This window comes from Miscanthus floridulus, chromosome 18 (assembly GCF_019320115.1).
Source record: "Miscanthus floridulus cultivar M001 chromosome 18, ASM1932011v1, whole genome shotgun sequence".
Taxonomy (NCBI): domain Eukaryota; kingdom Viridiplantae; phylum Streptophyta; class Magnoliopsida; order Poales; family Poaceae; genus Miscanthus; species Miscanthus floridulus.
This window is the reverse complement of record NC_089597.1, coordinates 20773357-20788153: the sequence shown is the minus strand read 5'-3', so window position 1 is coordinate 20788153 and position 14797 is coordinate 20773357. Positions and strand designations below refer to the sequence as shown.

Sequence of the window (14797 nt, the reverse complement as noted above, 5' to 3'; positions counted from 1 at the left end):
ACTGTAGAGACCGGAATTTTAAAAGGTAGCGGTGCTAGCATTTGAGAGAAGGGGCCTTCCTAACGCTCGTAGGATTTCGATCACATGGTGTCTTTTAAAGACCGCACTATAGTACTCTATTCCAAAGAATTCATTTTCTTCAAATCCGCTTTTTTTTTTTGAAAGGAAACCGGCCGGACTTCTGACTTGATAACATGACACCACGCATGGACTACAGCTAACAACGACACGGCCAAATTATAAATCGTTTTGATTTTTTTAGTTATATCTATTTTGTAAGTCGTATCTAAATATATTATTATTATATCTAGAAGAGTAAATAAAAGACTTAAGAGAAGAGGGCAGCACCGCAGCACACGGTTTCAGACTGACTACAGGAAGCAGGTCTCCGAGATCGAAGAAACCCCACTATTCCCCAGTCGGCCACTCCCCACCACCGGCGCCAGCCCGATGGCGGGCCCTGATCCCTCCGACCGCCAGCCGGCGCCCGACGGCGCCCGCCGCCTCCCCTGGACCACCGTGGTGATCCTCGTCGTCCTCGCCGGCAACTTCGTGCTCTCCGTCCGCCGCGTCCGCGACAACCGTGGCGCGCTCGCCTTCATCGGCCTCTCCCACCTCAACCTGCTCGCCCTCTTCTACGCCACCCGCCGCTTCCAGCTCTCGCCGCCCGGGTCGGTGGCCCAGGGCCGGGCCAGGCTTGCCGTGTGGCTCCTCACCACGACGCTCACGGCCGGCTTCACCTGGAAGCTCGGCACGATGCTGCCCCTCGGCTTCATGATCCTGGCCTGGGTGATGGCCGCTGCCACAGTGCTCGGTGGTTTCCGCCTCATGTTCGTCCATGGCCGCAAGTGAGCTCGTTCTCATCACGATGCTGCGCAGCGCAGTTCTGCCTTCACCATGTCTTACAGTAAGTACTATATAGATGGAGTAACTGAGTAAGTCTGTTGAACCCTGTATGAATCTCTGAGGCGCACCACTGGCCTTGTGCAACATAAATAAATAAGGTCTGGAATTTGGGTTGACCGATACATGAGAGTGATTGAGGTCGTCTTTTTTTTATTAATTAAAGGGTTAAGTCCAATTTACACCCTCCAACTTGCAGCAAAGTTCGGATTTCAACCTCGAACTTCAAAACCGGACAACTTTGGCCCTCCAACTCTCGAAAAAGTTCAACTTTCAACCTTCTGGGCGGTTTTGCGGATAAACAGTAACTTTTGATATTTTCGAGAGCGCCGAAATTTTATATTATTTTTGAACTTGTTCCAAATTCAGGTCTCTCATGTTTGAATTTACGAATAGAAGATTTCAGTTCCTGGCCTACGCCCTCAGCCTGAAGATTTCAGTTCCTGGCCTACGGCCTCAGCTTGAAGATTTCAGTCGTCTTCCAGGAAGGCAGGAGCTCAAGATTTTCGGGATTTCGCTCCATTCCACATTGACATCAACAAATTGGTGTTTAGCATGGCACACTCGCTCTAAGACATGGGACTTGCTGATAATAATCATTCAAAATTTTGTTAAAAATGATACTTTTGTCAAAATTAAAACAGAATGACAACGTCAAAAAAAAAACAGAATGTTGGGTCTATGACAACAAACTGTGTGCTTACACTTTGTTTGATTAATATCACTTGAGGAGACGCCGAAGTAGCTGGCGGTCAGACGACTCAGCAACAGTTAGATATCTGAAAATGTTACCCAAAGAATTGCTGACACGGCTGCTAATGAGTGCAGCCAATAGTTCTGATTCTATACTCCCTGTTCGGTTGGCTGGTTCATATTGTTGCTGGTTCGTGAAGAAGTACTGCTGGCTAGTTTGTGTGAGAGAAAAATACTGTTCTGGCTGGAAATTTACGATCGTTTACGACAAGCCACAGCCAAACGAACAGGCATACTACACAAACTGAAAATTTCTAAAACCACAAAAACTAACAACCGTTTATAGGGTATAGATGTTTGTCAACTTTTTCAGATAACATAAATATGCTGTAGGGGTGCCAACCCCTCCAGTTTCTCTCAAAAAAAAAAACTTTTTCACATCAGTTCCAGCATACAGTTATCACAAAAACGTAAGAAAGTTTGTTATTGACTAAACTTAGAATTGCATTCTTTCTGAGAAACTAGCTAGTACTCCGTAGTTCAGTATTGCCATGGTGCTATTGTTGTGCCTAGTCTAGTCCCACCCAGCAAACAACGACCTCTCCGGCTCTACCTTGTCAAATCATGCAACGACCCTCCCTCAGTCCCTCTGCAACCGGGAGCCTCTTGGAGAGCAAACAATGAGACTACATACTGCTGCACTGTTGCTGTTCTACGTCATCGATCAGTCGTCCGACCTCAAGAGCACCCAAAACGTTGTCATCGAGCCTGTAGACGTGATCACAAGAGTATTGACTCATCGTGTTCCTGGTGATCAAATTGAAATCCCCCTGTTCGCTTGGGCTTGTTTGGCTTATACTTTTTCAGTCAACAAACAATATTTTTCTCTCACACCAAATCAACCAACATTACTTTCAGCCATGGCCAGGGACGTAGCCAGCGGTGGGGCTAGGGGGGCTTCAGCCCCCTACCCATCCTAAGCACGTGGAGTTTTCCAAAGTCCTCCCTTAAAATTTTATGCATATATGTATTAGGTAGGAGGGGCTAAGGTTAAGAGAAGATAAAAAAATCTCTATTCTTTTGTTCAGCCCCTCCTAAATTTTTTTCTTGCTTCGTCACTGGCCATGGCTTATCAACCAAACAAGCTCAAATAAACAGGACACGTGTCTGTTTTGTTAGTTGGAAAATTACAGATAACACAAGTCCCTTCCTGCTAAAACATGTGATTGCTAGCAGTACAACACGCGTTCGACTTTAGACGCCTTCCTAAGAATAAATGGTTAGCAAAGCTTGTGCCTGGAAGAGAGAATAGCTTGCATCCCGGGCTGAATTGTCTATTGTCGAATCAGATGCCAGACGATCGAGAAATTCTCTACCTAGTAATGGGTAATGGTTTGGTACAAGATGTTAAATTCAAACTAGTAACGAAGAACTGGTGCCTTAGCACTGTAGGAGGAGAAGATATGTTGTTCCATAAAGAACAATTTCTAAATGTTCTTGGATTATGGAGGCTTGGCAGCTCCATCGAGTAAATTAAACAAAAAATATATTTTTGGAATAAAAATATGCTAATGAAGCTTTCCTTTCTACTACTTTGTGTCCATGATCTGATTACAGGAGCTGAGTGATAATAATCAGATAAAAGGCGGTGCCTTTAGGAAAAAGGGAATACTGGCCGGTGGGGTCTTGGATCTTTGCTTTGGTGCATCCTTTGCAGAGTTCTTGGATAGAATCATTGTGATTGTGACCATTTGCCAACAGGAATCCTCCTGATCCTCACCCAGGTGCATGCCAACTCAAGTCTCAAGATGCACAAGTATCTCCAATCAGATGCCCCTAGATCTTGCATAGATTAATTCCAGGAGAACCAAATCGAAAGCTAATATATATTGTGGTGAGGGGATCTATACCGAAGGAAGAGTTCCCTTTCTATCCAGCATTTGATAGTTGTTTCGACTGAAGAATCTGATCTTGGTCTGTTTTGCTAAAGAGGTGCCCTCGAAGCGTGCAACTAAAAACGCTGAAAGCGATTTAATTAAGGGTTAAGTCCAATTTACACCCTTCAACTTGCAGCAAAGTTCGGATTTCAACCTCAAACTTTAAAACCGGACAACTTTGGTCCTCCAACTCTCAAAAAAGTTCAACTTTCAACCTTCTGGACGGTTTTGCGGGTGAACAGTAACTTTTGATATTTTCGGGAGCGCCGAAATTTTATATTATTTTTTAAGCATCTTAACGTCCTCAAATGAAAAAACTCAAAACTACAAAGTTGTAGATCTCATTGAGGTCTACAATTTATATATAAAAATTATCTTCATCCAACATCGTATTGAAGGGTTTTCTATTTTTTAAAATTTGAGTCTCATCACGCGATAAAATTGTTTCACGCGTGATGAGACTCAAATTTCAAAAAATAGAAAACCCTTCAATACGATGTCGGATGAAGATAATTTTTATATGTAAATTGTAGACCTCGATGAGATCTACAACTTTGTAGTTTTGAGTTTTTTCATTTGATGACAGTAAGATGCTCGAAAAAATAATATAAAATTTCAGCACCATATTTTATCGAAAAAATAATATAAAATTTCGGCGCTCCCGAAAATATCAAAAGTTACTGTTCACCCGCAAAACCGTCCAGAAGGTTGAAAGTTGAACTTTTTTGAGAGTTGGAGGACCAAAGTTGTCCGGTTTTAAAGTTTGAGGTTGAAATCCGAACTTTGCTGCAAGTTGAAGGGTGTAAATTGGACTTAACCCTTAATTAAATCGCTTTCAGCGTTTTTAGTTGCACGCTTCGAGGGCACCTCTTTAGCAAAACAGACCAAGATCAGATTCTTCAGTCGAAACAACTATCAAATGCTGGATAGAAAGGGAACTCTTCCTTCGGTATAGATCCCCTCACCACAATATATATTAGCTTTCGATTTGGTTCTCCTGGAATTAATCTATGCAAGATCTAGGGGCATCTGATTGGAGATACTTGTGCATCTTGAGACTTGAGTTGGCATGCACCTGGGTGAGGATCAGGAGGATTCCTGTTGGCAAATGGTCACAATCACAATGATTCTATCCAAGAACTCTGCAAAGGATGCACCAAAGCAAAGATCCAAGACCCCACCGGCCAGTATTCCCTTTTTCCTAAAGGCACCGCCTTTTATCTGATTATTATCACTCAGCTCCTGTAATCAGATCATGGACACAAAGTAGTAGAAAGGAAAGCTTCATTAGCATATTTTTATTCCAAAAATATATTTTTTGTTTAATTTACTCGATGGAGCTGCCAAGCCTCCATAATCCAAGAACATTTAGAAATTGTTCTTTATGGAACAACATATCTTCTCCTCCTACAGTGCTAAGGCACCAGTTCTTCGTTACTAGTTTGAATTTAACATCTTGTACCAAACCATTACCCATTACTAGGTAGAGAATTTCTCGATCGTCTGGCATCTGATTCGACAATAGACAATTCAGCCCGGGATGCAAGCTATTCTCTCTTCCAGGCACAAGCTTTGCTAACCATTTATTCTTAGGAAGGCGTCTAAAGTCGAACGCGTGTTGTACTGCTAGCAATCACATGTTTTAGCAGGAAGGGACTTGTGTTATCTGTAATTTTCCAACTAACAAAACAGACACGTGTCCTGTTTATTTGAGCTTGTTTGGTTGATAAGCCATGGCCAGTGACGAAGCAAGAAAAAAATTTAGGAGGGGCTGAACAAAAGAATAGAGATTTTTTTATCTTCTCTTAACCTTAGCCCCTCCTACCTAATACATATATGCATAAAATTTTAAGGGAGGACTTTGGAAAACTCCACGTGCTTAGGATGGGTAGGGGGCTGAAGCCCCCCTAGCCCCACCGCTGGCTACGTCCCTGGCCATGGCTGAAAGTAATGTTGGTTGATTTGGTGTGAGAGAAAAATATTGTTTGTTGACTGAAAAAGTATAAGCCAAACAAGCCCAAGCGAACAGGGGGATTTCAATTTGATCACCAGGAACACGATGAGTCAATACTCTTGTGATCACGTCTACAGGCTCGATGACAACGTTTTGGGTGCTCTTGAGGTCGGACGACTGATCGATGACGTAGAACAGCAACAGTGCAGCAGTATGTAGTCTCATTGTTTGCTCTCCAAGAGGCTCCCGGTTGCAGAGGGACTGAGGGAGGGTCGTTGCATGATTTGACAAGGTAGAGCCGGAGAGGTCGTTGTTTGCTGGGTGGGACTAGACTAGGCACAACAATAGCACCATGGCAATACTGAACTACGGAGTACTAGCTAGTTTCTCAGAAAGAATGCAATTCTAAGTTTAGTCAATAACAAACTTTCTTACGTTTTTGTGATAACTGTATGCTGGAACTGATGTGAAAAAGTTTTTTTTTTTTGAGAGAAACTGGAGGGGTTGGCACCCCTACAGCATATTTATGTTATCTGAAAAAGTTGACAAACATCTATACCCTATAAACGGTTGTTAGTTTTTGTGGTTTTAGAAATTTTCAGTTTGTGTAGTATGCCTGTTCGTTTGGCTGTGGCTTGTCGTAAACGATCGTAAATTTCCAGCCAGAACAGTATTTTTCTCTCACACAAACTAGCCAGCAGTACTTCTTCACGAACCAGCAACAATATGAACCAGCCAACCGAACAGGGAGTATAGAATCAGAACTATTGGCTGCACTCATTAGCAGCCGTGTCAGCAATTCTTTGGGTAACATTTTCAGATATCTAACTGTTGCTGAGTCGTCTGACCGCCAGCTACTTCGGCGTCTCCTCAAGTGATATTAATCAAACAAAGTGTAAGCACACAGTTTGTTGTCATAGACCCAACATTCTGTTTTTTTTTTGACGTTGTCATTCTGTTTTAATTTTGACAAAAGTATCATTTTTAACAAAATTTTGAATGATTATTATCAGCAAGTCCCATGTCTTAGAGCGAGTGTGCCATGCTAAACACCAATTTGTTGATGTCAATGTGGAATGGAGCGAAATCCCGAAAATCTTGAGCTCCTGCCTTCCTGGAAGACGACTGAAATCTTCAAGCTGAGGCCGTAGGCCAGGAACTGAAATCTTCAGGCTGAGGGCGTAGGCCAGGAACTGAAATCTTCTATTCGTAAATTCAAACATGAGAGACCTGAATTTGGAACAAGTTCATGAATTAAAATCATTGTATAATTCTAATTCCAAGACTTACGGCATTATTAAGGATGCAGATGTGCTCAAATTACTTCGTGATGTGCTGATAGCTGTTTGAGGACAGATGGATTTTGCTCATCTGGCTTGTGGGGCCGGCTGCCCAGTCCCCTGCCTCTCTGACGACTAGACCCCACCTGGCAGGGCAGCCCTCTCTCTCGATTCCTCCCCAACCAAACGACCAAACCCTCGCTTTGCCGCCGGCGCGGGGATGCGGACCTCCTGGCAGGGCAGCATGGCGGTGCCGGAGGATCTCGTCGAGGAGTTCCTTCTCCGCCTCCCGCCGCGCTCGTCTGTAAGCCCTGGTGCCGCCTCATCTCCACTCCCCGCTTCCGCCGCCGGTTCCGCGAGTTCCACCGCACGCCCCCGACGCTCGGCTTCCTCGCCAATACGAGCAAGCCGGGACCCGGCCCCTACGTGGCCCGCTTCGTCTCCACCTCCTCCTTCCGCCCGCCGGCCCCCGCCGAGCACCGCGGGTGGCTGGTGCTCGACGCTCGCCACGGCCGCGTCCTTCTCTCCGCAGCATCGAACCGGGGAGTCGTCCCAGGCTCATGGTGTGGGACCCCGTGACGGACGAGTGGCGGCAACTACCAGAGGTGTCTCTGTTCGCGACCGACTGGAACGCGGCTGTGTTCTGCCTCTTCGCGGCCAATGGCTCCTGCGACCACCTCGACTGCCAACGCGGGCCCATCGCCATCGTCCTCGTGGCCACCGTCGCGGCGAAGTCCACATTGAGGGTCTACTCATCCGAGGCTTGCGCCTGGAGCGAGCCGAGGCCACTCGCCAGGTGCTACCTTGGCAATGTGGCGCCCACTGCCCATGTGGGGGGACACACTGTACTTTTTAGAGGAGAATTCTTGGGTGTGATCTGCCCACGGGAGAAACATTTGTGTCCTTCCTGCCTCCTGATTCTGTTGCGTGTGATCCTGTGCTCATGAGGATGGAGGATGGTTCCCTGGGAGTCGCATTAGGACAAGGGACCAGACTCCCCCTCTGGTCCATGGACATGGAGACGAGTCCAGATGGAGACGTAGGGGGTGTTTGTGTCGAGCTACTAAACTTTAGTAGCTACTAAACGGTTTAGTCACTTTTAGTTACTAGAGAGGACTAAAGCCCTTTTAGTAACTTTTAGTCATAGCGTTTGGTTAAAAAGTTACTAAAGTGACTAAAAGCTACTAAATTTAGTAGCTACTAGGCGAACCAAACAGGCCCGTAGTGTGGACAAGTCCTGATGGAGACATAGTATGGATACGAATCAGAGTCATTCAACTCGAGAAGCAGCTCCCTGTCAAGGCTTCATCCATCTACCCTACTCCTGTTGGATTCTTCCCTGGAGTCTTTTTCTTCAACACGGATGATGGGGTGTTTAGCATTAATCTAATGTCGGACCAGGTGAAAAAGGAACTCGGGAACAACAAAATTTGTGTGATAAAAGTCGTTCCCTACATGAGCTTCTACACTCCAGGTATATATAACTTCACTCGGAACTTGTCAATATGGACAGTGCCCATGATATTGTGTGTGGTCAGTGAGTTTATGAAAGATAGATATACATGCCAAACTCTGTTACTCCTACCTACACCTTTTATTTTAGTTACAGACCATCCTTGACACTATCTACACAAAATTATTCATCAATTATACATCTTATTATGATAGGCATTTGATGTGGTCTTGAGAATTGTAGGCTGAAAATACCGAGCAAATTGAAGTCATCTCGCTTTCTTCCTTGTAGATGCCTGCCTTGTGCCTATGACCAATGCTGAACATTTTCTTTGCTGAATTCAGTAAAAAATGAATTAAAATTAAAAATATAAAGACATGGATGAATTGATGATATCTCTGTTAAACAAAGAGAGGTCTTCTCTAGTGGGTTTGAGTCGATCTTCCCTTAATGATTTGTGCAAGTACTGGCTCTTAATAACCAGTGGAGCTGTGTGTTAGACAACCAATCCCTGATTAGTGGAAAGTAGATTATCTTGTAGCCCATCTATGCAAGTAGATTACCATGATTGAATGGTGTACAGCTTGCCTTTTGTACTGCTATGGTGATGGCTGTTATCACCATTATTTAACAGAGCTACGTGGCCCTAAGGGGTTCAACACGCTTCCACATAATATACACGATTTCTATTGTCTATCACTGTGGGTACTGTGTAGCTAGGGGTGCTTGGTTAGCACCTTGTTGGAACATGTTTCTTGGTAAGAAAATGTACACTGATGGCATACCGATTCCACAATCAGCATATATTTATTTTTAATGTTTGTGTTGTGCAGCACCAGATTGACCATTACAGATGAGGAGCTAGCGGTTGATGGTTCTGGTGCATGAATTAAAAAACTCAAGCTTCAGCAAGGCCTCCAAATCCCAGAATGAAGTGTGCCACTGTTGGGGGGATAACACCTTGTTGTTTGGTTTCAGTGGGTAGTGAATGGAAATCGAAGATAATTTTAAATTACTGTTGTATTGGTTGCCCGCTGCCCATTTTCCATTTGTCCCAAGGTAGCTTGTCTCCTGTAAGTAGTTGCTGTAGTGCCACTCTAATGCTGTGGATCGCTAGTGTGCCCTCTAGCACGGATAACCAATCTAAGTGTAACCGCCATTTCCTAAGAAGGCATGCCAATGCCACAACGACATGGCAGAATGTTAATCTACAAAGACCCATGCTTATAAGGTTGATGCAGGCAATGCTTTGTCAGTGGAATGAAATGAATTCTCAATTTGAGCATGCACTGGTTGCTGATAAGGATCCTAAAATGCTGTGGCAACTGGGAGCCTTTGGTGTTCTTTACTGTGCATTTGTCATATTATGCTGAGCACTAAGCTTGTTAGTTGCACAAGCTGCATTCGGAATGTTAAATTGATTTTTTTTGAAGGAACAGGAGGGGTTTGGAACCCCTACTGGACAAATTGAAATTTCTACTTGGTTATTTTGTTGTCAAGTTATTGGGGTTCTTTTCCTGATGGTGCCGACATGAATCTAAGGTATTTCATCTGTTATACGTACTTTTTTTTTTGGCAGTCCTCCATACATGTTCAATGCTTGGTTTTGCTGCTACGGTTTGTATGTTATAAAGACCATTCTAGACTTAATTCTGTAGCCTAATCCATCCTATCCAATATGTACTTTTCTGATTGACAATGATCAGTGACGGTTCCTTCTGTTACTTAAATGTTGGATCATTCTTTTAGGCAAAATTGGCTCCTGAACACTAAAAGTGATCGATCAACCTTTGCTGCTGGACATCTATAATGGAGCGATTTGCTGGAGGCTGGTTCTTGGCAAATTTGCTGATGGACACTCCGCCTAATAAAATATTCATTTCTGGTTTTGGAGGAGCGAGAAGCGCGGTGAAAAGTCCTTTTTGCCTCTGGCTCTTTCTTCTACCTTGGGCGCCTTCCTCTGGCCATGGCCATGGCCATGGAGATACTGCTGCTACTTGCGTGCAGGGGGAATGGGCTCGGGCAGGGGCCTGGCTGGCCGGCGACACGGCGGCCACGCGACGACTGGAGGGCCGAGGGCGTGGGGACGTGAGCCGCGAGCCAGGGTCGATGCAGGTGCCGGCGACATCCCCTGCACCGCAGTTCATCCGGTGCTACTGCAGCGAGATGTCAGAGTCGTGCCTGGGAATGGCGGAGAGGAGGAAGCCACGGAGGCCGATCGCACAGAGTGCCTGGCGTCGAAGGGGTCGCGCTGGAGACAGGAGAGGTACTCGGGCGCCGCGTTGAACATCTAGAGGACGCGCGGGCTGTTGGACGTTTCCTAGAAGCAGAGCACCGAGGGCCCATTGATAGAGGCGAGGATCCAGCCCGAGCTGTGGTGGACCCAGCAGAGGTCCTGCACACCGCCGTCGGAGCCCGGCGCGACGCCGCGCGCCTCGTCGCGGTGCTCCGGGACGTCCTGCCGCGCGCGCCCCGACAAGCTGCTCGCCATCGTCGGCCTCAGCGGCGCCAGCAAGTCCACCCTGCTCGAGATCCTCGCCGGCCGCCTCTCCCCATCCCCGCGCGCTCACCGTGCGCGAGATGCTGCTCTTCAGCACGTGCCTTTGCCTAGGCACGCGCCTGCCCTTCAAGGACATCGGTGCCCGCGTCGAGGCGCTCCTCGACAACCTCACCGTGCGCCGTGTCGCCGCCACTGGGATCAAGGACCTCTCCGGCGGAGAGCGCAGGCGCATCTCCATCGGCGTCGAGGCCGTGCATGACCGGCCCGTGCTCATCGCCTCATCCTCGTCGAGCGGCCGAGCGCACCTCCGGCCTCGACAGCGCCTTCGCGCTCCGGATCGTCGGCGTGCTCGATGGTGAGGTGTAGTTGCCGTGTCGCCGGCCATCCAGGCTCCTGCCGAGCGAGCGGGCCAGCTGTGCGCCGACGCCCATGCGCGCCCAGATGTGGTCGGACCAGGGAGGAAGAAGGCTCTGAGCCGTCGACGAGAAAGAAAAGAAACAGAGGGGAAGAAGAATGGGGCAGGGGCAAAAACTATTTTTCACCGCGCTTTTCTTCCCGAATATTTTATTAGGCAGAATGTCCACTAGCAAATTTATCAAGAGCTAGAGTGTCCTCCAACAAATCACTTCATTTTAGATGTCAACAGCAAATGATGGTTACTTTCAGTGTCCAGAGCTAATTTTGCCTTTTTTTTATTTGGGTATCTGCATGTTTTTTTGGGTCCAGTAGAACACAGTAATGTTGTGATGGATATGCGGTAAAGTTTATGTCAACAAATGTGGAGAAATTAACATATATTATGAATGGATGGCCCGTTGATATCCAAACTCCAAAGTATGCAAGATAGTGAATGCAGAGTTTGCACAAGTTAAGGAAATGCTCTCATTATTATAGCAGAAACACAATGTGAATGAAATGCTGAATTTTGGTTTTGATGGATTTTGGCATTCACGATGGCACGAATCTGGTTGACTCATAATGTTCTCATTATGAAATGCTTAATTCCGGTTGACTCATGTCTATGTGGAACGAAATGCAATCTATCTATAGGTTGTGTTTGTCTCGCTGACCTGTGAGGTCCACAAGCAGACCCGCACGGTCCACATGCCTCAACCTGGTTAGCCCAGCCCAACAGTCCCAGAAAACACGTCGCTGCGCCGGCGCCGCTCGCGCCGCTCGCTTCCGGCGCCGACCAAAACCCTCGCTCCGCCGGCCGCCGCCCTCCTGCCGGGGCCGGGCTCCGGCGAAGCAAGGAGCATGGCGCTGTTGGAGGATCTTGTGGAGGAGGCTCTCCTCCGCTACCCGCGGTCCGAGCCAGCGAGCCTCGTCCGCGCCGCCGCCCGCCCTCGTCTGCCAGCGCTGGTGCCGCAGCATCTCCGGGCGCCGCTTCCGCCGCCGATTCCGTGAGTTCCACCGTTTGTCCCCCATGCTCGGCCTCCTCTGCAATTTCATTGACCAACACGGCGGCTCGTCCCCACCTTCACCCCCTGCCCGCTGACCCGCTCCGCGCCGACCTCATAGCATCACCTCAACTTCTGGAACCAATACGGGTGGCACCAACTGACCCCGGTGCCAGTCGTTTGGTACCCGGGGCACTGCAACGCGGCTGTGCTCTGTGCTGCCACGGCCAGCGGAGCATGCGGCCACATCAACTGCCACGGTGGACCCTTCATCGTCGTCGCCGTTGGCACAGGATGCCACGGCAGTTCCTAGAGTGAGCTGACCTGTGTCCCTATGACACACTGGGTCGAATTGGTGACCTTGTGGGGAACACACTCTACTTTCAGATTGATTTGAGCAATAGCACTCTTAGGTATTGACATGAAACTACCTCGGAGGATGGTGGGCTGGGCTGAGAGCTGCAATAGTGGATGGTGCCGCCATACTCTCTGCCTGGTCAATGGAGGCGAGTCCCAATGGAGACATGGGATGGACACAAATCGAGTCATTAAGCTTGGGAAGCTGCTCCCTGTTGGTCCTCTGTCCACAGTTTGTTGGCTGTGCCGATGGCATTGGAGCATTTTTTGTGGAGCAGATGGTAGCTTATTCAGTATTGTACTGAAGTCAGGCCAGCTGAAAATATTATGTGAGGGCAATTACTTCCAAAACGTTCTTCCCTACAGCAGCTGGTACAGTTTTTGCTTGGTTTATGATTTTCCAATGTTTGGGACATGTAAATTTTTGTTAGTGGCATGAAAATATGGGTAATAGCACGGCAATATATGTGTCCAGGGAATTTATGAAAGTAAGAAATATATGTGTCCAGGGAATTTATGAAAGTAAGATAGATGAACAAGTACAGCTCTGTTATGCCGATCTGATACCTTTTATTTGGGTAACAACCCATCCTTGACACTCTATTATAATTTTCCTGGATATTTGATGTGGTGTTGGAAATTTTGGGCTGAAAAACACAGTGAAATTGTTACTCTATAGTCTATGCTCCAGATATCTACCTTGTGCTTGTGTTCAATGCTTCTCATTTCTTAGTCTTGATTGGTTAAATGTCCTTGTCACATGCACTATATGGATGATATCGTGTGAATTAAACAAAGACAGGTGTTCCTCATGAAGTTTAAGTCAAACATCTCTTAATGTTTTGTGCAATTTGTTAACTGACAGAACTGATGTTATAAGTTACTGTTGCTTGGTTAGCTATTTACTATTTAGTAGCAACTTGTTGGAACCAGGGCCGTCCCTGACATTTTGGTGGCCCAGTGCAGAATTCAAAATGAGGCCCTATGTATAAGAACAATTATTTTAAAAATAGATCTATTTTTTTTTGTTAATCCTATCAATAGATAACTTCTTGATTACATCTTGACAAAAAATATATATGAAAAATTGTAATTACTAAACTACTATATTTTCTGTGAAACATGCTATCCATTTAGTTTTCTTTGTTACAAAATCTTCATTAAGATCTTTATAAGCATCCTTCTTCATAATATTGTAGCTAATGCTATTGTAGAAAACCTAATCATTTTTTGATATACTCCCTCCATTCCAAATTATAAGTCGCTTTGACGTTTTTGGTACATCCATTTTACTATGCATCTAGATAAATAGTATGTATAGATACTTAGCAAAATGGATGAACCAAAAAAGTAAAAGCGACTTATAATTTGGAACCGATGGAGTATCATTGTAGTATGCATATATGATCTTAGTAGTTTGAGTTTCAATTTTTAAACACGTCTCTGCTGATGCCACACTCGAATAAGGTAGCAAAATTATATATGTAATAATTGCATTAGGAAAACAACCCAATTGTTAGATAATCTACTGCTTCCTTGTGTGAACACATAGCAAGGGAAGGCGGTGTCGAAAAAGCTCCCTACTGTGGTACTGTAGCCGCTGTAGAGGCAGGCACCGAACGGCTCATCTGCGGCACTGTAGCCACATGCAGGGACAGACGCATAAGTCAGTCCTGCTGTGTTATCTAGTTACTGTTGCAGCATGGGCGCTGTACTAGGACTAGATAGATAGAGTTGTATATATTGTTTGCCACTGCAACTCAACAAAGAGATTTCAGATTTGCCATCTCCAATACAGGGCTCCGGCCAACGCTAGTGCTTGTACTGTGTGCGCATTCTCTGTTCTCCCTCTTCTTCTAGCTCTAGCCATAGTGCGTGTGGTCGGACAGCCTCGGTCGTGCTCGACCGTGGTCGACAAGACTGGTGAGTGGTCGACTCACCTGAGTCGGTGATCCTGTGGGCTAACAAGTGGTATCGGAGCCGTACAAGCGCCGTCGCCGAACTAACCGCTGTCGATGACGAACGGTTCGGAGATGGGCGACAGCAGTGGCACTGCTGTGGCTGCCCAGCCACAACCGGAGGTCGTTGTTCACACGGTGCGGTAGGTCAGCGGCACCAGTTGGCCGACGCTGACTCGCACCAACTATGGACAGTGGTCGGTGACCATGAAGGTCAAGCTCAGAGCCCGACGGCTCTGGAATGCTGTTGACAAGGGCACCGACAATGAGGAAGATGACATGTCAGCGTTGGAGGCTATCATCGCTGCTGTGCCGGCGGAGTACAGGGAGCCGTTGGGGGCGAAGAGCTCTGCTAAGGAGGC

General features: G+C 46.5%; 1 protein-coding gene across 1 annotated transcript; it reads left to right on the top strand.

Annotated features, from left to right (window-relative positions):
* Positions 1-352: 352 nt before the first annotated feature.
* On the top strand, positions 353-1022 carry LOC136524856 (uncharacterized). Its single transcript, XM_066518100.1, has one exon. The coding sequence runs from the start codon at positions 451-453 to the stop codon at positions 850-852; it is 402 nt and encodes a 133-aa protein (XP_066374197.1). The 5' UTR covers positions 353-450; the 3' UTR covers positions 853-1022.
* Positions 1023-14797: the final 13775 nt, after the last annotated feature.

What these genes read in the sequence shown, in the direction of transcription:
- LOC136524856 (XM_066518100.1), top strand. Translation starts at nt 451, where the DNA reads ATGGCGGGCCCTGATCCCTCCGACCGCCAGCCGGCGCCCGACGGCGCC.